We start from the raw sequence: 23,622 nt of genomic DNA, 5'->3' as shown, positions 1-23,622 counted from the left end.
AACCCACCCCAGGTGTCGACCCCCGGAGCCAGAGCGGCCCTGCCTCGGTCCCGATGCTGTCTCTGAAATCCAGCCACTGCCATCTCCCCCATCACGAGTACTCACAGGCACGGATGTGATCAGGGCCCTGGGGGCACCAGCCAGGTCACACAGGAGGGGCCTTGTTCACTGTCACTTCCTGGGAGCACAGAAAACCCGCCTTCTCATCCCCACCCTCGCTCCTGCACCTGCAGGGAGATGGCGGCAGTTCTCCCGGTTCTGTTGCTCAGAAAGGAGACAGAGCCCACGCTCCCTTTTCCAGACGGGGGGCGGTGCGGAGTCCCACGTGTCTCCACGGCCCTGAGGAGTTTAAGTGGGGGACACGAAACCCTGTGCCCTCCCTCGTCTCCCCTGCATGTGGACAGCACGGTGACCTCCCAGGGCCGCCCCGGGACTGGGCTCCTCCATCTGCCTTCCCCCCTGTTCCGGAGCTGCAGATGCGCTGTGAACCCACCCAGACCCGGCCCTGGGGCACCCAGAAACAACAGGAGCCACCCAGGCCAGCAATGGACGGGAGCTCTGGGGAGGGAGTGGTGTGGTGTTGGAGCTGACAGGAACACCGAGGGCGCAGGTGTGGTTGGATGTCCGTGGGGCCGTGATCAGGTGGCGGAAGGAGGGCTGTGACCCCACCTGTAAGAAAGTCAGTGTGAAATCCCCAGGGTGAGCAGTGTAGGGCCTCACCCACCACATCCTGTGCCCCTCGCCGGCCGGCCACACACACCTCCTGCCCGAATCTGCGCCATGACCTCCCCTCTCACGGCCCTGCTCTGCCTCGGTGAGTCCTGGTACGGGAGGGCAATGGAGGCCGGGGGTACGGGTGGGGGGCAACACGACCCATGGTTCCTGCCTCCCAGGGCTTTGTCTGAGCTGGAGAATCAGCACCCAGAAGCGTGAGTCCTCCCTTCACCGCCCCAGGGTCACCCTCGAGGTCCCCAGGAAGTCACCACCACTGGGAAAACTGGGAGTGGGCGGGGCTGTTGCTGGTGGGAGGGGACTGGGGTGGGGTCCTTCCGGAAACTCAGGTTCTGATTCCCTTCCAGAGGCACTGACCAGGCCCAGCATCTGGGCCGAGCCCGACTCCAGGATTCCAGAGGGGAAGCCAGCAGCCATCTGGTGCCAGGGGCTCCCCGGGGCCGAGGAGTACCAGCTGCGCTCCGAGGGGGGCCTCTCTGCCTGGGGGAGACCCGAGCGATCCAGAGCGAGGGGCGGAGTCCGGTTCCCCATCGCGGCCATGACCTCGCGCACTGCAGGGCGCTACCGCTGCTTCTGCCGCAGCGGGGAGCTCTGGTCAGAGCCCAGCGAGCCCCTGGATCTGGTGGTCACCGGTGAGTCTGCCCGCTGCCATGCAGTGGTGGGGGGCAGGGGACGGGGGGCAGCCCCACCCGGCCATGCTCTGCAGGTGTCAGAATGGGGGCTGCTTCCTCTGGGAGGAGCCTGTAGGAGAAGGAAGCCCAGCAGGGCATCGGTGCAGGGCTCCTACAGAGGACGGCACCCGGGTCCCTGGGACAGGGGAGAGAAGCAGGCCAGAAAGAGAGAGAGGCTTGTCCTGTAGGAGGGCCGCTCCCATGGAGGGAAGGTGTCCGGGCCATGGCGCTCCCTACAGCCGGGGACCTGTGTCTCAGACTGAAGCACTTGGTAGGATCTGCAGGAGGGCTCGTGACAAACACAGAGAGCTTTGGCCCCGAGTCACCGCAGCCTGGATCAGAAGGGCCGAGAGCTGCAAGCAGCCGAGTGTCCCCTGGGGAATGCGTGGCAAACGTGGGCTGCACCGCATGCGAGGGAACGGGCTGAGCTTGCAAAAGAAGTTGAGACATGGGGTGAAGCTTAAAGCTGTTAAGATGCTGAATTCTATGTTATGTATGTTTCCCCCAAAGACATAAGCAAACGGCCGCCCCACCCGATTCTCTGACTGGTGGCCCTGAGGTGGCCCCTGGCCATCGGCTGCCCCAGGCTGTGCTGGGATTGTGGTCCTAGCGGCCAAACTCTGGGAAAACCCCGTGGACAGCGGATCCCAGAGAGTCTGATCCTCGCTCCTGGAAGCTGGGGGCACTGAGTGGCTCTACCTGGGAGCACGGCTGGGGAGGGCGTGTCTGTGGCTGGGGCAGATGTGGGGGGAGGAGGAGGGTCTGAGGTTGCAGGGGGGGAGCCTGGGAGGAGGAAGACACTGCCCACCTTCTTGTGCAGGAATGTACGACACGCCCACCCTATGGGTTCAACCAGGGCCCACGGTGACCTCGGGAGAGAATGTGACCTTCTACTGCCGGCTAGAGACTGTGACCAACACCTTCTTCCTGCTCCAGGAAGGCGGGCCCAGCCACGCACAGGGCAGCCACGGGGCGGTGCCTGCGGAGTTCCCCGTGGGCCCTGTGACCTCGGCACACACAGGCACGTACAGGTGTTTTGGCACCTATAGTGACCATGTGTGGTCCTTCCCCAGTGAGCCCGTGAAGCTCCTGGTCACAGGTGAGGAAGCCCCCAGTTCCCAGGTCCTCCCTGGGCTCCTAAAGAAACCCCAGGGTCCTGTCGAAGGGACGTCCACCCCAGGGGGCCAGGGAAGGAGAATGGAGGGAGCAGAGGAAGCCCCCAGCCCCGACCTGTCCTCTTCATCTCTGTCTCCAGATGTGGGAGACCCCAGCCTGGAACCCACACACCCCGCCCCTGCTCCTGGTGAGTAGCTTGCTCCTCCATGATCGGGAGAGCTGGAGCCTTCCTGTGTGTGCCCGTGGTTGCTGTGGGCTTCCCCAACTGCACAGTGCAGTGCAGGTGCCCCAGGTGTGGTGGTGTTCAGTGCCCACAAGCCGCCGAGAGTGAAACCCGCACCCTCCCTCTCATGCTGGTCCATATGCAGAACACAGGTGCACTAGGGACAAGATGAGAAGTTACCCAGAGCTTGTGTCCCCGGGGCCCGTCACATGCAGGGAATCTTGTGTTTAAGACATGGGCGCAGTCTCCAGGAGACCTCACTGTGTGTATGGGAATATTCCAAATCCCAGGACAAGCCCATCTGGAGTACTTCCGGTCCCTAGCATTTTGGATAAGGGACGGGCAACCTATACAGCAGTGCCCATCAACCAGAAAAACCTCCTGGTCTCTGGGGCACAAGCGTCCTGGCTGGAGTGGATGGAGCGTCCATGAGAGATGTCAGGAGAGAGAAATGTGTTATATGAGGGCAGTTCAGAGAGCTCATGGAAAGTGCAGGGGTAAAAGGACTGGGCCATCTTCTGCTGCTTTCCCAGGCACATTAGCAGGGAGCTGGAGAGACGTGGAGCAGCGGGGATCGAACCGGTGCCCATATGGGGTGCTGGTGCTATAGGCGGAGGCTTTAGCCCATTATGCCACAGCACTGGCCCCATAAACTTCTCTTTTAATTCCGTGTCCCGTGAAGTTTTAGAAGCCCCCTGGCATCGCACACAAGGAGCGCTGGTGACCTGGAAGGGGGACCCTGGAGGGCTAAGCAGGGCCGCCTGGCTGGGCACACGCAGGAGACATCTGGGTGAACACTGGCCAACGGAGCCCGTTAGTCGATTGGTTCTCAGAACGAAGAGATTTCCAGAAAAACAGGGGGCGACCCAGCAGTGCCGGAAGTCAGGAAGGGGACCTGGTGACAAGGGACTGGCCAGGAGGCTGGTGGGCAGGGGGCTGGCTCAGGACCCCAGGGGAGTGCCAGGCTTTGGATTTGACGCCTTGTGGAGAAAGACCCGCGTGAGGGGGGCGCAGAGCCCCCGTCGCGGTGCGAGGCACAGAGACGCATGCGCAATAGTGCAACGCCAGCTTCTGCCTGGGACCTGGGGGCCCTGCCCGCGGGGTGAGGCCGCTGGGACCCCTGTGAGGCATGGGGTGGAGACCTGGAAAGCCGCGGGGTGTGGCGGGGCTGGGCTGAGGAAGGAGAGGCTGGGCGGGTGGAAGCCAAATCCAACCCTCCCTTCCACAGCAGGCTCTCCGGAACCCCGTCTCGGAACCACAGTGTCCAGAGTCCAGGACGGTGAGTAGCGGGGCTCCCGCGGGGTGGGGGCAGGAGGAAGGTCTGGGAGGTGAGGGGAGAGGAGCGGGTGGGTGCAGTGCTGCATCCCATCAGCGGCCCCTCTGCCCCAGCCACAGCCGCCTGGGATCACACCGCCCAGAACATCCTGCGGATCGGCCTGGCTGTCCTGGTGCTGGTGGCTCTGACGTGGCTCCTGGCTGAAGACTGGCTCTGCAGATGGAGGACCCGGGAGGGAGCCGGCCGCGTGCCCAGGCCGGCATGGACTCAGACGTCTGGGCTGTGCTGCAGAGCGGGGGTCACCTGCACGGATTGGGGGGCGGGGGTGGAGGTGACGGCCTGCTGAGGCAGATCCGCTCCTTGGCGTGTGCATCTGCTCGGCCACCGCTGCCCCACCCTGGTCTCCCCTGACAAAGCAAACAGCCCTGTCCTCCATAGCAAGGCTGCGGCTGAAACTTCACGCACACTCAGAACGCAGTTTGGGTTTCCGTGAACTATTTGAGGTCACTTCAGGGCTGCTTCCCATCATGCGCTATGTCCTGATCTCTCCCTCCCGTGGCCTGCGGGGTGCCCTCCCCCCCAGTCTCTTTCCCACCGCTGTACCCGAGGGCCACAGGCTGGGAGATGGACAGAGGCTCGTTTAACTGCTACCCTTGAAGTCCAGTGATGATCACCCAGGGCGAGGGATGGACCCTGGGACTCCCTGAGACTGGGGCCTCCCTCCTCCCCTCATGCTGACACCATAGCTCGGGACCCCAAACCCGTCCTCCAGGGCCCTTTCTGCCCAATGAGGTGGGGAACGGAGTTACCTGGTGGCCCTGGAGTCTGCAGCCCTGGCACAGCCCAAGTGCCAGAGCTTCTCCCACCCTGGCGGGGTCTCACCGACAGTGGTATGGTCCCACCAGCGTGAGTGGGGTCTCACCATCCTGGCTGGGGTCCTACTGTTACAGGTTTGGTGTCACTGACCTGGTGGGAGGGGTCTCACCATAGTGGGTGAGGTCCCACTGGCCTCGGTGGGGTCTAACTACCCCAGGTGGGGTCCCACTGACCTGGGCGGGGTCTAACTACCCCAGGTGGGATGTCACTGATGTGGGTGGGAAGAGTCTCACCATAGTGGGTGGGGTTTCACCATCCCGGGTGGGGTCTCACTATCTTGGTGGGGTCTCCCCGATGTGGTTGGGGTGTCACCAACCTGTGTGGGAGAGGTCTCACTGATGTGGGTGGGGTCTCACTGCCCCAGGTGCGATCTCACTGGTTGAATCCCTAGTGACAGAGAGACTGGCAGACTCAGGGGGTGGGGGTGAGGGTGGGGGCAGATGGGCCGCTTGGGGAGGGGGCTCCTGTGCTGGATGCAGACGCTCTCAGAGTGGGCGGGGGCGGTGGAGCTGTGCTGTGAACGCCTAATGTCCACTGTTCACCTTGAAGCCCTGAGTGTGGCGAATCTCCTGTTCTGTTTTGCCACAAAACCTGTCTCCAACAGTGACCCCCTAGGGAGCAGAAGTGTCCCTGGTTGAGGACCACTGTCACATTCTGTAACAGGGTTTCTGGAACCTTCCGTGTGGTGTGGTTTTGGCCAGGGCCTTCTGTGCATTGAGGCGTGGGTAGCAGCAGCCCACAAGCATCCCCAAGCACCACCCGGTGTCCCACAGGAGGCAAAGACCACCCCTGCTGAGCCCACGGACTCGAAGCGTCCCGGCCCGTATGCTGTTTTGCTCAAGATTCCAAAGGCTTCTTTCGGTCTTGCAAAGACAAGCCGTGGGCACAGGATCTGGGGAGCACTGGTTTCCTGGTCTGCCCCAGAGCCGCCCTGTGGACAGCCACTGAGTCCTCCCTCCCTGTGCCTCCCCGTGACCTGGATATGATCGCTGGTGGGGGATTTTAATTAACCTCCGGTGCTCACAGGGTCAGATGCTTCCGGTTCCCACTGCCAGGCCTTTGCGTGCAGGGAGCCATGGCAGCAGGGAGCACCCTCTGGCCAAGGCCATTCTCTCTGAGCACGACCACGGGGCTGATCCCACCCAGAATGAAGGGCAAAGGCCCAGCTGGAGGCGGCGGGTTCTGGCCCTGCCACACGGAGCGGCAGCAGCAGGTGGCTCTGCAGTGGCCCTCACACTGTGTCTGCAGGCACGCGGTGGGCGTGGACACCAGACGATAAACTGTGAGCCGTGCGGCCCAGCCTTAGCCTCCATGACTGGCACCTGAGTGCTCTGGCAGCACGAGGCTGAGCGAGGGCAGCCCCTCCTCCCAAATCACTGGGGTGGGGTGGGCAGGTCTCCACGGGGGGCCCAAGGGATGCTGACGGGTGGCGGACCTGCTCTGTGGGTCAGCACTGTGCAGGGTAGGTTCTATGGGTATAAGTTATATTTAATGAAGCGCCTTAGAAAATATTAGAAGGGAACGAACATTACATAGAGCCGCTGGCAGCCTCCTCTCCAAACCGGCGCTTACAAAGGCAGTTCTGCTCCAAGACCCAGCAAATCCTTCCAGAAGCCCCCGAGCGAACATGGACGCCCAGAAACGCCCAACACCAACCACGCTCAACTTAGAAGACAAACTTCCTTCGGGTTAGGATTGACTTCCGGCCTGTGCATGGTTGGGCCAAAGGAAGTGGACTTCCCCCGAGCTCTGTGATTGGCTCCCAGGACGCAGGAGGGGGTAGGACTTCCTGCTCAGGGGGCGAATGAGCCCACCCCATGTTTAACAGGAGGTAAGAGGTGGGCTCAGCCGTTACTATGAGACCCGCTGATGTCATCTGGCCCTGCCCCCAGACCCCGCTTTTCTAGTTCCAGGGTGGGGCTGAGGTACGAACCCCACCCCCCATGCCGACTGGGTCTTGTGGGTATATGCAAACATGGTGCCACGGTAGCCAATGGGCGCTCGGCTCTCAGTGACTGTCTCCCGCACCCTGTGGTTTCTGAGGCGCTGGGAGGAACCTTTCGCTCACCGGGTGGCGTCTGCTCTCGGGTCTGGGACAGCTCCAGAGCCGGCGGGGGAGAGGCCGTCTCCTCGTCTCCCATGCGGGACAGGTTGACGGCGGGGTCTGCAAAGACTGAGGAGCCACGTCACGCTGGGCCCTCCTTGCTCGCGCGTGGACCTTCGAGCCCCGACCTCCGAGAGGGGACAGAGCTGGAGTGGCCAACGACTCGCCCACTGGAGGAAGCACCTGGGAAGCCCAGGCCAGGACTCAGGGGTGCTCTGGGCCAAGGACAGGCGCGCACGTGGGTGCTGGAGGGCAGCGCCGCCCCAGGACCCCTGAGCTCAGGACCCTCCTGAACCTCACCCTGGGCACGGTGGATGTCCCTCGCCTTTAAAATACGCGGGGAGCAGTGGTCTTACTATAAAATTGATTGAAGGGGCTGGCGCTGTGGCACAGTAGTTTAACACACTTGCCTGCAGCGCCGGCATCCCATAACTGCAGCCCTCTGTGGAGTGGACCAGTGGACGGATGATCACATCCCCGGCCCCTGCCCCGGTAACTCTGCCTTTCAAATATATAGATAAATAAATCTTTAACAAATAAATAAAAGGAACCAAATCATGGGAACAGGAAGTTGTAGTAAATCGACCCACATGTCCTGTACTGGTGGGGATCGGCTCTAGGAACCCTGTGCCGGGTGAGTCTGGTCATGGGACATCAAGGAGTCCCGGCACACACCTGCATGATGGCGCATACTTCACTCTGGACTCTGAACTCCGCCGTTCACTCCTGGGCTGGGAACTGCAGAGCTCGCTGCTGTATTCCTATGAGAATATCCACCGGGGGCCGGGCGTCCTCCTGCAGTGGTGCAGATCTGCGTATCTAGGACTCTGCACACAGAAGCCGTGCAGCAAGAGTACGATGAGGTCGGCAGCGGTCAGCTTCATTAGAATGTTGGGGGCGCCGGCATACAGGCGACTGTGGCTGACCAAAACGTGCCCTGACACCTGACGATGCCGTGACTCGGGAATCCAACATTCTCCCTCAGTCTAAACGCCAGGCTGCAAAGCTTCATGGGAATTCCTCACACGTATTTATGCAGGTAGGAAACACATACACATGCATGCCCACACACTCCCAAATTTACATACACTGTTCCCGAGGATAGGAAAAAGGAACGTTCTATCAGGCACGGAGAGAGTGCTATCAAAACCAGAGACGGATACAGTCATATGGGGAAATCCTGGAAAGGATGCTCCCATAAACTTTGACTCCCAAGAAAATACTCACAAAGAATACTCGTTCCTATACAGAGAGGGGAATGCAGGCATCATGAGCACACCGGTTGGTTGTTGGTGGTGAAGGCAGGCACCGGTCACTTGATACTAAAGAATCGATGGCGTTCAATACATTACCAGAAGAAAAAGCTCATCAGACACACACAAAGCTTTTTTTTCTGAAGCCAGAGAGAGAGGAAGGAATCCTACTTCTGTGACTTAGTCCCCCAAATGGCTGCAACAGCACATACTCAGCCAGGGGCCTGGAGCTCCATCCTGCTTCCCTCGCGGGTGCCAGGGCCCCAGTCTATGCTGTCTCCTGCTCCCTTCCCAGGCCCATCAGCGGGACGCTGGGTCCGAAGCGAGGCAGCCAGGCCGGAAGCCAGCACTCTGACTGGGATGCCAGCATCGCCAGCAGCTGCCCCGCATTGACCTCCTCCACCCGTGGGATTTTGCTTCTGTTGTCTGTGCTTCTGTGGCCACAGCCAACCAATCACTGCCCAGACGTCGTCACGGGGTTCCCCTCTGTTTTCTAAAAGGAGTTTCATTATCTCAGGTTTCACGTAGTTCCCTTTCACATAATTTAAAATGATTGTGGTAAGACCTAGAGATATTTAAGTGACCCAATATTACTTATACGTGTAATGTTTTGACCCACGCCTGTATGCGGACCAGAGGGAGCGTATCTAAGTCCTCAAACATGTATTCATCCTTGGTGGCTAACAATAAAAATCCCATGACTTTTGCACACACGGTGAGACAGGGCTGTCATTCCGTCTTCTGCAGATGGAAACAGTTTTCAAAGCACACCGCAGGTCCTCTCCTTCCCCAGTGTGCGTTCTCGATGCCCTTGTAGAAACCAGTAGACTGCAACACGTGACCGTCCGTCTGCGTTCTCTCTGCTGTCCCAGTGTCCCCGTGTGTTCGTATTTGTTGCCATGCTGTGTGGACACCGCAGCTGTGTCGTGTGTCTTGAATCAGACTGCGAGATACCTCGGCTTGGGGCTTTAGTCTCAGGGTGGTTTTAATATTTGCGGCTTTTGTGGTTCCATGTAAATCATGAGTTTTGTTTTACTCCAGGCTGCTGGAGGTCTGGGCTCTGCTAAGTGGAGCTGTGTGGATCTCCCTTGGAGCGCTGACGGGAGTTCGTGTGTGGACCGCGATCCTGCGACCTGACGGTGACCAGTGAGGGCAGCTTCTGGTTGAGACGTTGGGTTGTCTTTAGGTAAGATGACGTCATCAGCAGAAGAGGTAGTCTTAGGTAAGATGGCGTCATCAGGAGAGAGCCGACATGGCTTCTTCCTTCCCAATTCGGACGCTTCTGAGGCTTCTTCTCGCCCACCTGCTCTGGCGAGGACTTGCAGGGCCGCGCAGAGCAGCAGTCAGGGCTCACGTTTCCTACCAGGACCCGCTCTCTTCCTCTACGGAGACAGCGGCAACCACGCGCCCTCAGCAGAGTCTGAGCGCCGCATGTCCATGTGCGCCTGCACAGTCATCTATAAGTGTGTGAGCAGTCCCGTGTCGGTTGGCATCTGCGCGAGTGCGGCAGCATACGCATGCGCAGTCCAGAGTCAGTGTGCGTGTGCGCGAGGCCGCCTCAGGTGAGTCCGTGTCCGCCCACACGGGGAAGCTGAGGCTCAGGGCAGAGGGGTGTGTGAGGGGACGCAGTGAGGGCGCCTCCCCCGGGAGTCAGGGCAGGCGGCAGGGAGGGGGCGGCGCAGGTCCTGGGAGGCCTCAGGGCCCCGCAGCGGGGTGGTCGGGTCAGGGGAAGCTGTGGCTGAGGGGCGTGGGAGCGGCGTCCGCGGCGGAGGGGGCGTCCGGGCCTCCCCCGCCCTGGGTCGGGCCCCGGGACCTCCGGGCCGGGCGGGAGCGGGGCTGTGCCCACCTGCGTCCTCCGGAAGTGGCCGGGCTGCGACCCCACAGGAGGGGCTGAGGGCGGGGACGACCCCACCCCAGGGCGCATCAGCCCACCTGAGGGGCGGCTCCGGGAGGCCCGTGTCCTTGGTGCTGGGTCCTGGCCCTGGGAGAGGAGGGCGGAGCCGGCTGACAGGGCGGGGCGGGGCCCCATCCCTGCAGGGCGCCTGTGCCCCCATCCTGGGGACTGAGGGCCTGGCTGGGGTGGGGGCGGTGCCCCTTCCTGTGGGCTGCGGGCGGAACAGCCCTGCGATGCTGGGAGGACCCGGCCTCCGAGCGTCCACACCCGGTGTGTGTCCGTGCCGCGGGCGCTGTGCCGGGCCGGTCAGGAGATGCAATGACCCCGCCCTCGTGGTCCTGCTCTGCCTGGGGAGACGGGAAGACGGGGAGGGGAGACCCTGCTCTGGGAGGGACCCCGCACACTTCCCCCTCCCCCACAGCCAGGCCCTGCTCCCTGGAGACCCCAGGCTCAGGAGTCCCGGGGAGGAGAGGACCTGCGCAGGGGCAGGGGCAACCCTCTCACGGGGAGCTCTCCTCCAGGGCTGTGCGGGCCCAGGACCCGAGTGCAGGCAGGTGAGCGTGCCCCCACTCTGCCGGTCCCCTCCCCCGCCATGGGACAAGGGCCACCCCGGGCAGCTGGGGTGGGGACAGCAGCCCTGTCTGGTGAGGAGGGCGTCTGGGAGGGTCCTGGCCTGCGAGGGGACGTGGTCCTGGGACCCACCCTCTGGTTTCCTTACAGGGACCCTCGCCAGACCCAGCCTCCGGGCTGAGCCAGGCTCTGTGATCACCCTGGGCAGGCCTGGGGCCCTGTGGTGTTGGGGACCCTGGAGGCCCAGGAGTGCCGTCTGCATAGAGAGGGAATCCCAGAGCCCTGGGACAGAGCGATGCCCCTGGAGCCCGGAAACAAGGCCACGTTCCCCACCCTCTCATGGCCGAGGTGTATGCGGGGCGCTACCGCTGTGTCTGCCTCAGCGCTGCTGGCTGCTCAGAGCCCAGTGCCGCCCTGGAGCTGGGGTGACAGTGAGGAAGCCACACCTGAGCAGGAGCTGGGTAGGTCACGGGGACGCTGAGAGGAGGCGTCGATGGGAATTGGGTGCGGGGCTTGGGCTCCTGGGCCAGACACCCAGAGTGAGGGCGGTGGGACTGCAGGGCAGGAGGGAGAAGGGTGTGGGTGGAGCCAGCGTGCAGCCCCGCCCCTCTTCCCTCCTGACCCAGCAGGGACCTTGGTGGTCCCTGCAGAGGGTCTGACGGGGTCACACAGGATCTCGGGGTCTGCCCAGCACCCTGGCCAGCAGCTCCGTGCCGGGCTCCCACAGGGGCCAGAGTAGATGCAGCGCTGGACAGGACCCCACCCAGGATGGGCCTCACTCACATTCCGGGGGCTCGGTGGACATCTAGACCAGGACAGAGACTGCTTGGGCGCAGTGGGCACAGGCCATGGTGCGGTATGGGCCCCGGACATGCTGCTGTAGGGAGAAGCTCGCCAGGCTGTGGGTGCTGCGTGGCCCGGCCCCTGTGGGGCTCCCCTGGTGACCCAGCAGCACAGGGCAGCCCGACAGGGTGATGTGGAGGCGGCTCATCAGAGGGCCACACTCAGTTTCCTCATGAGATATGGGGGCCTGGAAGTACAGAGTCCTGGGCAGGGCCGGTGTGTCCTCCTCCTCACGTCCTGTCCCTGTTCTCAGGAGGACTGGAGCCCAGCAGCCCCTCGCACCCCAGCCAGGCTCCCCCGCTGCTGAGTGAGCTACAGGCCTGACCCAGGGCTCAGGCAGCTGCGGGAAGGTGGGGTCCTGGGTGACTGGGTCTGGCCAGCCTAGGTGACCCCTCCATGCACGCCCCAGCCCCAGCACCCAGGACCTCACCCTGGAGAACCTTATCCGCATGGGCTTGGTGGGCTTGGTCCTGCTGGGCCTCGGGCTTCTGCTGCCAGAGGCTTGGTACAGCCAGAGAAGGACCTGGGCCGCAGGACAACACAGGTCAGAGAGGCTGTGCCCCGGGGGCGGGCGGAGGCGGGAGGCCGGGCATGCGTGGTGAGAAGCCGCGGGAAGCGGGCAGGGCTCACCTGGGGTTGCAGGAATCCTGCTCAGGGGCAGGGACCCGGGTGGGCGGCTGGCTGTGCTGCTTCCCCCGGCTCCCACGCGCATTCTGGGAAGGGGTCCCGGCCTCCTGCAGCCCTGCCCACCGCCCTGCAGGCTCCCGGGCGGTTCTGTGCTGTTCCTCTCCAGGGACACACAGCTCAGTGGCCTTGAGTGTCCACAGGAGCCCACCTAGAGGGTGGTGACGCCAGGATTCGCTCCTCTTGACCTTTAGCAATTGTGCCAGGAATTGGGCGGGACACCAGTCACTCAAGATGGATTCAAAATTGCACTCACCAGAGGAGGCGATGACACGTGGGCTCAGATGTGGGAGGTCACAGTTAATGGATCCGGGCCTGCGCTGTGGTGTTATGCATAAAAGCTGCCGCCTGCAGTACCGGCATCCCCTGTGGGCACCAGTTCGAGTCCTGGCTGCTCTACTTCCGATCCAGCTCTCTGCTATGGTCTGGGAAAGCAGCAGAAGATGGCCCAAGTGCTTAGGCCCCTGCATCCATCTGGGGGACTCAGAAGAAGCACCTGGCTCCTGGCTGGGGATCAGCTGAGCTCCCGCTGTGAGGGCCCATTGGGACTGAACCAGCAGATGGATACCTCTCTTGCTCCTTCTCTCTGTAACTGTGACTTTCAAATAAATATTTTAAAAAGCTGTGGCTCATCAAACTCTAAGATAAAATCCCAGATGACCATGGGCCTCCGCCCTCTGAGAGGACCACACAGAAGTGAAAGACTGAAAGTGTGTGCAGGGTTTCTTCAGGCACAAAAAGTTCAAGGTCATCTGGATTTCTCAGTGCTCGCCTAACGTAAACCCCACAACACGGTTGGCTCTGGTGGACGGCAGCACCCGGTGTTCTGGAAGAGTGCGGATGCCTGCCCGGCTTCCTCTGATGGCTGATTACTCTGCTTGTCTGTGCGGTGCAAGTCTGCATTTCCCACAGAGTTCAGTGAGGCGGGGTTGAGGGTGCACCTGGATACTTCTCCCGAGTTTCCAATTAATGGGATGGGGACTCCACCCCACCACAGCGTAGCTTAGGGAGTAAAGCCAACAGCTGCAGCACTGGCCTCACATATGGCTACCGGTTGGAGTCCTGGCTGTTCCACTGACGATCCAACTCCCTACTTATGTGTCTGGGGAAGCAGTAGAGGATGGCCCAAGTGCTTGGGTCCCTGTGTTGTTGTGGATTCGTTCTGCGAAGAGGAGCGTGGTGGGGGCAAGTGGCACAGAGTCACCCCACGGACCCGGGGAGCTGGGTAAAGCAGGCCAGAAGCAAGCAGCCTGCAACTCATTTATTTCAGTTGGGACAACAGCTTATATAGCTAAGGCAGCAAATCCGGTCAAGGGTGGTTTAAGCCATAACCAATCACAGCCTGTTGCCAGGCAGTTTCTGAAGCCATCCAATCACAGCCTGTTGCCAGGCAGGCTCCATTGCCAGTGGCCATCTTGGCATAGCCTTCTCATTCCACCACATCCCTGCACCCACGTGGGAGACCCTGAAGAAGCTCCTGGATTCTGGCTTCAGCCTGGCCCAGCCATCTGGGGAGTGAGCCAGCTGATGGGAAACCTCTGTCTCTCCTCACTCTGTATCTCTCCCTCTCAAATAAATGTATCATTCTTTAAAAAAAATTTAACATGCCGAGAAGAAAATAACCTGGATAAAGGTGATCTCAGAATTCATCACAGCATCTTAGCTGTGATTCCAAAAGTACGAGGAACAAATGGGAAAATGGCTGAATTGATCACCCCCAAAACTTCAGAAGTCTGTGCACCGTGGACAGCTCTCAAGGGAACATAAAGACAAGGAACACATTGTGTAAAGATCTGGAAGCCACAGCAGGAAAAGCAAGGCTGCCACTCACTCAGCAAAGGGAAGGGAAGGGAAAATATTGCCGCAGAGAGGCACCCCCTGTTAGGTAGGAGGTCAGATATGAGCTTATGTGTGTGTGACAAAGGCCTCTAGGACCAGCATATGCATCTCAGAGTCATCTGATAAGGGTTCAGGGGCAGCCCAGTAGTTGCATCCTGCCCTGCCCCCTTCTACCCGATAACCTGCCAGGTGGGGTCCCCTCCCCTTCTGCCTGATCATCTTCCAGATGCAGCCCAGTGTCTGCATTTCAAATGCCCTGCTCCTGATCCTGATCCTCCAGGCGTCTTGCTCACCCTTCCTCTAACCCAGGGCACCAGCCAAATTCCTCCTGTCTGATACCTTCAGGGGGGAAACTCAGGAGTTTTTCTTTTTTTTTTTAACTTTTATTTAATGAATATAAATTTCCAAAGTACGATTTATGGATTACAATGGCTTCCCCCACATACCGTCCCTCCCATCCACTACCCTCCCCTTTCCCACTCCCTCTCCCCTTCCATTCACATCAAGATTCATTTTCGATTATCTTAATATACAGAAGATCAGCTTAGTATACATTAAGTAAGGATTTCAACAGTTTGCTCCCACACAGAAACATAAAGTGAAAAATAATAGATGATTTTTTTAAAATGATGATGAAATCAGATCAGACCTATTGTCATGTTTAATCCCAGTGAGAGTCAAGTTGGGAGTTGATAATTTCTTTTTTTTTTTTTTTAACAGAGGATCAGTTTAGTATACATTAAGTAAAGATTTCAACAGTTTGCACCCCCATAGAAACACAAAGTGAAATATATTGTTTGAGTACTCGTTATAGCATTAAATCTCAATACACAGCACATTAAGGGCAGAGATCCTACATGAGGAGTAAGTGCACAGTGACTCCTGTAGTTGACTTTAGCAATTGACACTCCTGTCTGTGGCATCAGTGGTCTCCCTATGCTCCAGTCATGAGTTTCCAAGGCTATGGAAGCCCTCTGAGTTCTCTGATTCTTATCTTGTTTAGACAAGGTCATAGTCAAAGTGGAGGTTCTCTCCTCCCTTCAGAGAAAGGTACCTCCTTCTTTGAAGACCTGTTCTTTCCACTGGGATCTCACTCGCAGAGATCTTTTGCCAGAGTGTCTTGGCTTTCCATGCCTGAAATACTCTCATGGGCTTTTCAGCCAGATCCGAATGCCTTTAGGGCTGATTCTGAGGCCAGAGTGCTATTTAGGACATCTGCCATTCTATGAGTCTGCTGAGTATCTCACTTCCAATGTTGGATCACTCTCCCCTTTATTTATTCCATCGGTTAGTGTTAGCAGGTACTAGACTTGTTTATGTGCTCCCTTTGACTCTTAGTCCTTTCATTATGATCAATTGTGAACTGAAATTGATCACTTGGACTAGTGAGATGGCATTGGTACATGCCACCTTGATGGGATTGAATTGGAATCCCCTGGTATGTTTCTAACTCTACCATTTGGGGCAAGTCAGCTTGAGCATGTCCCAAATTATACATCTCTTCCCTCTCTTATTCCCACTCTTATGTTTAACAGGGATCACATTTCAGTTAATTTTTAACACTTAAGAATAACTGTGTATTAATTACAGAATTAAACCACTCATATTAAGTAGAACAGACAAAAAAAAAAAAACTACTAAGAGGGATAATGTATTAAGTTGTTCATTAACAGTCAGGGCTATGCTGATCAAGTCACCATTTCCCATAGTGTCCATTTCACTTCAGGAGGTTTCCTTTTTGGTGTTCAGTCAGTTGTCACTGATCAGGGAGAACATATGGTATTTGTCCCTTTGGGACTGGCTTATTTCACTCAGCATGATGTGTTCCAGATTCCTCCATTGTGTTGCAAATGACTGGATTTCGTTGTTTCTTACTGCGGTATAGTATTCTAAAAAGTACATATCCCATAATTTCTTTATCCAGTCTACCGTTGATGGGCATTTAGGTCGGTTCCAGGTCTTAGCTATTGTGAATTGAGCTGCAATAAATATTAGGCTGCAGACCGCTTTTTTGTTTGCCAATTTAAATTCCTTTGGGTAAATTCCAAGGAGTGGGATGGCTGCGTCAAACGGTAGGGTTATCTTCAGGTTTCTGAGGAATCTCCAGACTGACTTCCATAGTGGCTTGACCAGTTTGCATTCCCACCAACAGTGGGTTAGTGTCCCTTTTTCCCCACATCCTCGCCAGCATCTGTTGTTGGTAGATTTCTGAATGTGAGCCATTCTAACCGGGGTGAGGTGAAACCTCATTGTGGTTTTGATTTGCATTTCCCTGATTGCTAGTGATCTTGAACAGTTTTTCATGTGCCTGTTGGCCATTTGGATTTCCTCTTTTGAAAAATGTCTATTGAGGTCCTTGGCCCATCTCTTAAGTGGGTTGTTGGTTTTGTTTTTGTGGAGTTTCTTGATCTCTTTGTAGATTCTGGTTATTAACCCTTTATCTGTTGCATAGTTTGCAAATATTTTTTTCCCATTCTGTCGGTTGTCTCTTCACTCTCCTGACTGTTTCTTTTGCAGTACAGAAACTTCTCAATTTGATGCAATCCCAATAGTTAATTTTGGCTTTGACTGCCTGTGCCTCCCGGGTCTTTTCCAGAAACTCTTTGCCTGTGCCAATATCTTGAAGGGTTTCTCCAATGTTCTCTAGTAACTTGATGGTGTCAGGTCGTAGATTTAGGTCTTTAATCCATGTTGAGTGGATTTTTGTGTAAGGCGTAAGGTAGGGGTCTTGCTTCATGATTCTGCACGTGGAAATCCAATTTTCCCAGCACCATTTATTGAATAGACTGTCCTTGCTCCAGGAATTAGTTTTAGATCCTTGATCAAATATAAGTTGGCTGTAGATGTTTGGGTTGATTTCTGGTGTTTCAATTCTGTTCCATTGGTCTATCCTTCTGTTTCTGTACCAGTACCATGCTGTTTTGATTACAACTGCCCTGTAGTATGTCCTGAAATCTGGTATTGTGATGCCTCCGGCTTTGTTTTTGTTGTACAAGATTGCTTTAGCTATTCGAGGTCTATTGTGCCTCCATATAAATTTCAGCACCAATTTTTCCAGATCTGAGAAGAAGGTCTTCGGTATCTTGATTGGTATTGCATTGAATTTATATATTGCTTTTGGGAGAATGGACATTTTGATGATATTGATTCTTCCAATCCATGAGCATGGAAGATTTTTCCATTTCTTGGTATCCTCTTCTATTTCTTTCTTTAAGGTTTTGTAATTTTCATCGTAGAGATCTTTAACGTCCTTGGTTAAGTTTATTCCAAGGTATTTGATTGTTTTTGTAGCTATTGTGAATGGGATTGATCTTAGAAGTTCTTCCTCAGCCGTGGCATTGTCTGTGTATACAAAGGCTGTTGATTTTTGTGCATTGATTTTATACCCTGCTACTTTGCCAAACTCTTCTATGAGTTCCAATAATCTCTTAGTAGAGTTCTTTGGGTCCCCTAAGTACAGAATCATATCATCTGCAAAGAGGGATAGTTTGAGTTCTTCCTTCCCAATTTGTATCCCTTTAATTTCTTTTTCTTGCCTAATAGCTCTGGCTAGAACCTCCAGAACTATATTGAATAGCAGTGGTGAGAGTGGACATCCCTGTCTGGTCCCAGATCTCAGTGGAAATGCTTCCAACTTTTCCCCATTCAATAGGATGTTGGCTGTGGGTTTTTCATAGATTGCTTTGATTGTATTGAGGAATGTTCCTTCCAAACCCAGTTTGCTTAGAGTTTTCATCATGAACGGGTGTTGTATTTTATCAAATGCTTTCTCGGCATCTATTGAGATAATCATATGGTTTTTCTTCTGCAGTCTGTTAATGTGGTGTATCACATTGATTGTCTTGCGCACATTAAACCATCCCTGCATACCAGGGATAAATCCCACTTGGTCTCGGTGGATGATCTTTCTGATGTGTTGTTGCATTCTATTGGCAAGAATTTTATTGAGGATTTTTGCATCTATGTTCATCAGGGATATTGGTCTGTAATTCTCTTTCAGTGCTGCATCTTTTTCCGGCTTAGGAATTGAGGTGATGCTGGCTTCATAGAAAGAATTTGGGAGGATTCCCTCTTCTTCGATTGTTCTGAATAGTTTGAGAAGAATTGGAGTTAGTTCTTCTTTAAATGTCTGGTAGAATTCAGCAGTGAATCCATCTGGTCCTGGGCTTTTCTTTGTTGGGAGGGCCTTTATTACTGTTTCAATTTCTGTCTCAGTTATGGGTCTGTTTAGGTTTTCGATGTCTTCCTGGTTCAATTTAGGTAGGTTGCATGTGTCTAGGAATCTATCCATTTCTGATAGGTTTCCCTGTTTGCTGGCATACAAGTCTTTGTAGTAATTTCTGATGATTCTTTTTATTTCTGTGGTGTCTGGTGTTACATTTCCTTTTTCATCTCTGATTTTATTGATTTGGGTCTTTTCTCTTCTTTTTTTAGTTAGTTGGGCCAATGGGGTGTCAATTTTGTTTATTTTTTCAAAAAACCAGCTCCTCGTTTGGCTGATTTTTTGGAATGTTTTTCTTGATTCAATCCTGTTGATTTCTTCTCTGATTTTAATTATTTCTCTTCTCCTACTAGATTTGGGTCTGGTTTGCTGTAGGTTTTCTAGATCCTTGAGGTGAATTGAAAGCTCATCTATTTGGTGCCTTTCCAATTTCTTGATGTAGGCACCTATTGATATAAACTTTCCTCTTAACACTGCTTTTGCTGCGTCCCATAAGTTTTGGTATGTTGTGCTGTTATCCTCATTTACTTCCAGAAAGTTTTTGATTTCTCTTTTGATTTCTTCTATGACCCATTGTTCATTCAGGAGCATGTTATTCAATCTCCATGTGTTTGCATATGCTCTAGGGATTCCTGAGTTGCTAATTTCCAACTTCATTCCTTTATGCTCTGAGAAGCTGCATGGTATGATTCTAATTCTTTTGAATTTGCTGAGACTTGCTTTATGGCCTAGTATGTGGTCAATCCTAGAGAAGGTTCCATGTACTGCTGAGAAGAATGTAAAATCTTTAGCTGTAGGATTGAAAGTTCTGTATATATCTGTTAGATCCATTTGGGCTATAGTGTCATTTAAATCTACTGTATCCTTGTTGATCTTCTGTCCTATTGATCTGTCTATTTCTGAGAGTGGAGTATTGAAGTCCCCCAGTACTATTGTATTGGGGTCTAAGTCTCCCTTTAAGTCCGTTAACAAATCTTTTAGATAAACCGGTGCCCTGTAGTTAGGTGCATATACATTGATAATTGTTATATCTTCCTGTTGAATTGATCCCTTAATCATTATGTAGTGTCCCTCTTTGTCTCTCTTAACGGTTTTTGCGGTAAAGTTTATGTTGTCTGATATTAAGATGGCTATGCCCGCTCTTTTTTCATTTCTGTTGGCATGGTATATCTTTTTCCAGCCTTTCACTTTCAGTCTGTATGGATCTTTGTTGGAAAGATGTGTTTCTTGTAAGCAGCAAATAGATGGGTTTTGTTCCTTAACCCAATCAGCCAATCGGAGTCTTTTAACTGGACAGTTCAGGCCATTCACGTTCAATGTGACTAATGATAAGTGGTAACTTTCCCCTGCCATTTGCCAAAGATAAGTTCTAATATATGCTTTGAATTCCCTGTGATCTTTTGCTGTGAGCTTTCCTTCCTTGGTTTCCTTCCTTTACCTTCTTTCATATTGATGACCGTGTTTCTTTGTTTCTGTGTGTAACACATCTTTAAGCATCTTTTGCAGGGCTGGACGAGTGGCAACAAATTCTTTCAATTTCTGTTTGCTATGAAAAGTCTTTATTTCACCTTCATTCACAAATGATAGCTTTGCAGGATATAATATTCTGGGCTGGCAGTTGTTCTCTCTTAGTACCTGGGCTATATCTCGCCATTCCCTCCTAGCTTGTAGAGTTTCTGATGAGAAGTCAGCTGTGAGTCTGATTGGAGATCCTCTGAGAGTAATCTGACGTTTCTCTCTTGCACATTTTAGGATCTTTTCTTTATGTTTCACTGTGGAGAGTTTAATTACAACGTGTCGTGGTGAGGATCTCTTTTGGTCGTGTTTATTAGGGGTTCTGTGAGCTTCCTGTACTAGGATTTCTCTGTCCTTCTCCAAACCTGGGAAATTTTCTGCTAATATCTCACTAAAAAGGCCTTCTAATCCTTTCTCCCTCTCCATGCCTTCAGGAACTCCTAGAACCCGAATGTTGGGTTTTTTAATAGTATCCTGAAGATTCCCGACAATATGTTTTAGATTTCTAATTTCCTCTTCTTTTCTTTGGTCTGACTGTATCCTTTCCTGTTCTCTGTCTTCTAAGTCTGATATTCTCTCTTCTGCTTCACCCATTCTGTTTGTAAGGCTCTCTATTGTGTTTTTCATTTGATCTATTGAATTCTTCACTTCAGTCACTATCCCAGTTTCCTGTTGTACTAGTTGTTTCGTTTCATTTTGATTCCTCCTTAATATTTCATTTTCACGAGAGAGATTTTCTATCTTGTCCATTAAGGATTTCTGTAGTTCAAAAATTTGTTTTTGAGAACTTCTTAATGTTCTTATCAATTTTTTGAGATCTGCTTCTTGCATTTCTTCTATGTCATCATCCTCATAATCTTGAATTGGGGTGTCTTTTTCATTTGAGGGCTTCATGGTGACTTCCTTGTTTTTATTACCTTGGTTTTTGCGTTTGTTATTTGGCATATTGGAGATATTTGGTTTCTTCACTGTGGTGCTTTTTCTTGTTATACTATGACTCTAGATTAAGTGGACTATCTGTTTTTGATGGAGCCTTAGGGCTTGAGATGGGTGTGGCCTGAGAGCTCTGTTTGGTGTGCCAAAGGTGACACTCCCAGGTTAGGCGTGGTAAACCTCTCTCTCTCTCTCTCTTTCTTTTTTTTTGATTCAAGAGGGAAGTTATTCTGCACAGCTGAACGAAGTTGGAGGTAGTCAGCAGGCAAATGATATACCCACAGGAGCCAGAGATCAGAAGCTCTTTCCCAAGGACCACACAGGGAATCTGTTCAGCCCTCAGAGTGGGTTCAAATTCTCCTTCAGTCTCCCACTGGGTTGCCAAAGTTACGGAATTGTAGCGTCTCTGGAGAGTGCTCACGTGAATTCCGTGAGTTCTCTCCCCCACCGTCTCTTTTTTCACAGTCTCAGTTCAGTAGCACCACAAATTTACTAGGTCCTAATCTCCTGTTAATTTGCCCCGCCCAGAGTCAGGTTTTTCTGCTAGGCTCAGGGCCGGTGCAGACCTGAGGTCGCTCTGCTTATGACGTATGTCCAAGATGGCGCCTGCTCTTTGTCTTGCTCGCCCTTGAGAGGTGAGCGGAGAGAGAGAAAAACCCGTGTCCGTACCAGTCACCTTTTTTTTTTCCTCTCTCTCTCTTCCAGTTAGCCTGGTGAAGTTCCCCCCCCCCCGGGGGTCGTTCCCTCTAGTCTCCTCTCTCCACTTGCCTGCCGGTGTCTCGGGCTATTGAGGTTCGGCTCACCTCGCGTTCCAGCGCTGGTGTGTTGAGTCTGCCGCTGGTGTCCCGAACTGTGGGCTCCCACGCTCTCCACGCAGGTCCGCTCCCCTTCCAGCGCTGATGTGTGGACTCGGAGCCCTGGATGTCCCAAGTCTCCCCGCTGTTGTCTGTGTGGCACGCACTCCCCTTCGAGCACTGGCGCGCAGAGCCTGCGGCTTGCGCAGCTCGGTCCCGCAGCTCGGCTTCCGCGGCTCGGTCCCGCAGCTCGGCTTCCATGCGGTGGGCGACCTTGTTCTCCCAGTAGGTCCTCCGATTCACGGCCACTCAATCCAGAAGAGTTTCCTCTGCAATATTTTCCTGGTTCTTTTTTCTGAGGCTACCGTAACTCCCCTTTTATTAAACTAAATTTTCCCGGACTATCGGTGCGCGCCCTCACTATTCCGCCATCTTGGCTCCGCCAGGAGTTTTTCTCTTTACATCCAAGAAGTCCTTTGTTTCAAGAGGAGCAGAGGTAGGGAGGCAAGACCCATCCCCTTAAAAACTCCCGGCCTCAACCAGACTGCGCGCTCAGCCCTCTGCCTCACTGCTTAGCTGCCCGCCTGGCCTGGCAGGTGTACTCTCCACTCAAGCATGTAACCTCCCGCTCCCCCAGTGTGAGCGACTGGGCACGCTCTCAGGTTCTGTCTGGAGAGGGGCCCATCCGTTCTTATGGATGCCCCTTCCCTAATAAACATTGCTATTTTACTATCTACTACTCTCTGTCTCACACCTGAATTCTTTCTTCCACGAAGATAAAAACCCTGCCATTCACCGGTAACACCCCAACACCCACCAAACTGGTCACTTCTGGAAGACACAGTAGGCAGAGTGTGGTCAGGGTGTGGGGAAATCGCAGCCCTGAGATGCGGCTGGAATGTGCAGGGTTTGGCCACTGTGGCAAGAGGCTCGTAGTTCCTCAAAGCACCAGACCCAGCCTCAGCACAGCACAGAGCAACCCACACCCTGCACGGAATCAGGCGCTCCCGTCCACACACATCCTGGCAAGGGTCAGGGTCAGGTGCAGCGCTCACCAGTGTGCTGAGTGCAGGCTCTGTGGAGTGTTCTCACCGCCGAGGGCCAGGGGGAAGCCCTGACAACAATCCAGGGACTGTGCACACAGGCATCCGTCCAAGCACGGCCAGCCAGGGACTGGAGCCGAATGTGCACCGGAGATGCGGGGCTCGGGGTGGTGGGTCCCTGGTTCTGTAGGAACTCTGCTGAGCCCCAGGAAGCCATAGAGTGAGGATGCATGTGGTAGGGGGTACAGCCACACACAAAGGCCCCACATAGCACCGTTCCCAGAAACACCCAGGACTGGGAGCCCACAGAGCCCTGGGGCTGGGCGGGGCTGGCGGGGCTGGCCACTGCATGGTGTGGGGCTTCCTCCTGGGGTGAGGCCAGAGGGGGTGGTTGCATTTCTGTGGCTTTGCTGTGAACCCCACTGCATGCACACTTTGCCAGCTCCTGTTTTCTGGGAGGGGGACTTCCTCTCAACCAGACGCAGGGCTAAGGAAAGGATAGATGCCTGTCAGTGCCTTCGCTGTGATATGCTGTCCTGGGTTCTCACCTGGGGCCCCCCGCCCAAGAGCAGGCAGCTGAGAGCCTGCCCTCTCACCTCCACCCCCAAACACGGTTGAGGATGGGTTCATCCATTCTGTCTGGGACCTGGGACTGCTTCTGATTCACCTTTGGGTCCTTGGGCACTCCTAGGGACTTCTGAGGAGCGGCCCCTACCAGAACGGTGCTGTCCCCACGTCTGAATCTGGAAGGGACACTGCAGGACCCTGAGACCGGAGTGCTGCAGCCACGGCCACCCAGAGAGGGGAGGTCTCAGGCATCCCCCCACCACAGAGACGCTGGGGGACGACGTCACCTGTTCAGGTCGCTCAGGAAGCAACACCCCTATGTCATCCAGGAGCACGGAGCTTAGGTGCTCAGATCAGGGGAGGAGAGGCCGTGGCGGGCTCAGGAAGCAGGTGCCAGGGACCCGCAGCCCTACACAGATTGTGGCCATGCAGTAGCCTAGAACCTGCTCCCAGTCCCCCTCCATCAA

The 23,622-nt window shown here is 54.6% G+C and overlaps 2 protein-coding genes across 2 annotated transcripts in view; both read left to right on the top strand.

Moving 5' to 3' along the window:
- The window catches only part of LOC108176037 (leukocyte immunoglobulin-like receptor subfamily A member 5), a 41,669-nt gene that overhangs the window by 14,885 nt on the left and 3,162 nt on the right, over positions 1-23,622 (top strand). The window lies entirely within an intron of this gene.
- Positions 781-4,364, top strand: LOC138846777 (natural cytotoxicity triggering receptor 1-like). The gene is made up of 5 exons (XM_070063480.1): positions 781-814; positions 894-929; positions 2,224-2,525; positions 4,004-4,011; positions 4,115-4,364. The coding sequence occupies exons 1-5, from the start codon at positions 781-783 to the stop codon at positions 4,362-4,364; spliced, it is 630 nt and encodes a 209-aa protein (XP_069919581.1).

Source organism: Oryctolagus cuniculus, chromosome 18, assembly GCF_964237555.1.
Source record: "Oryctolagus cuniculus chromosome 18, mOryCun1.1, whole genome shotgun sequence".
NCBI lineage: Eukaryota > Metazoa > Chordata > Mammalia > Lagomorpha > Leporidae > Oryctolagus > Oryctolagus cuniculus.
The sequence above is the reverse complement of the archived record's forward strand: the minus strand, read 5'-3'. Positions and strand labels throughout refer to the sequence as shown.

Excerpts from the sequence above, each read along its gene's own strand:
- LOC138846777 (XM_070063480.1), top strand. The coding sequence starts at position 781 with ATGACCTCCCCTCTCACGGCCCTGCTCTGCCTCG. Across the intron at positions 815-893 it reads CACGGCCCTGCTCTGCCTCG|GGCTTTGTCTGAGCTGGAGA; the intron begins GTGAGTCCTGGT and ends CCTGCCTCCCAG. Across the intron at positions 930-2,223 it reads GAGAATCAGCACCCAGAAGC|GAATGTACGACACGCCCACC; the intron begins GTGAGTCCTCCC and ends CTTCTTGTGCAG.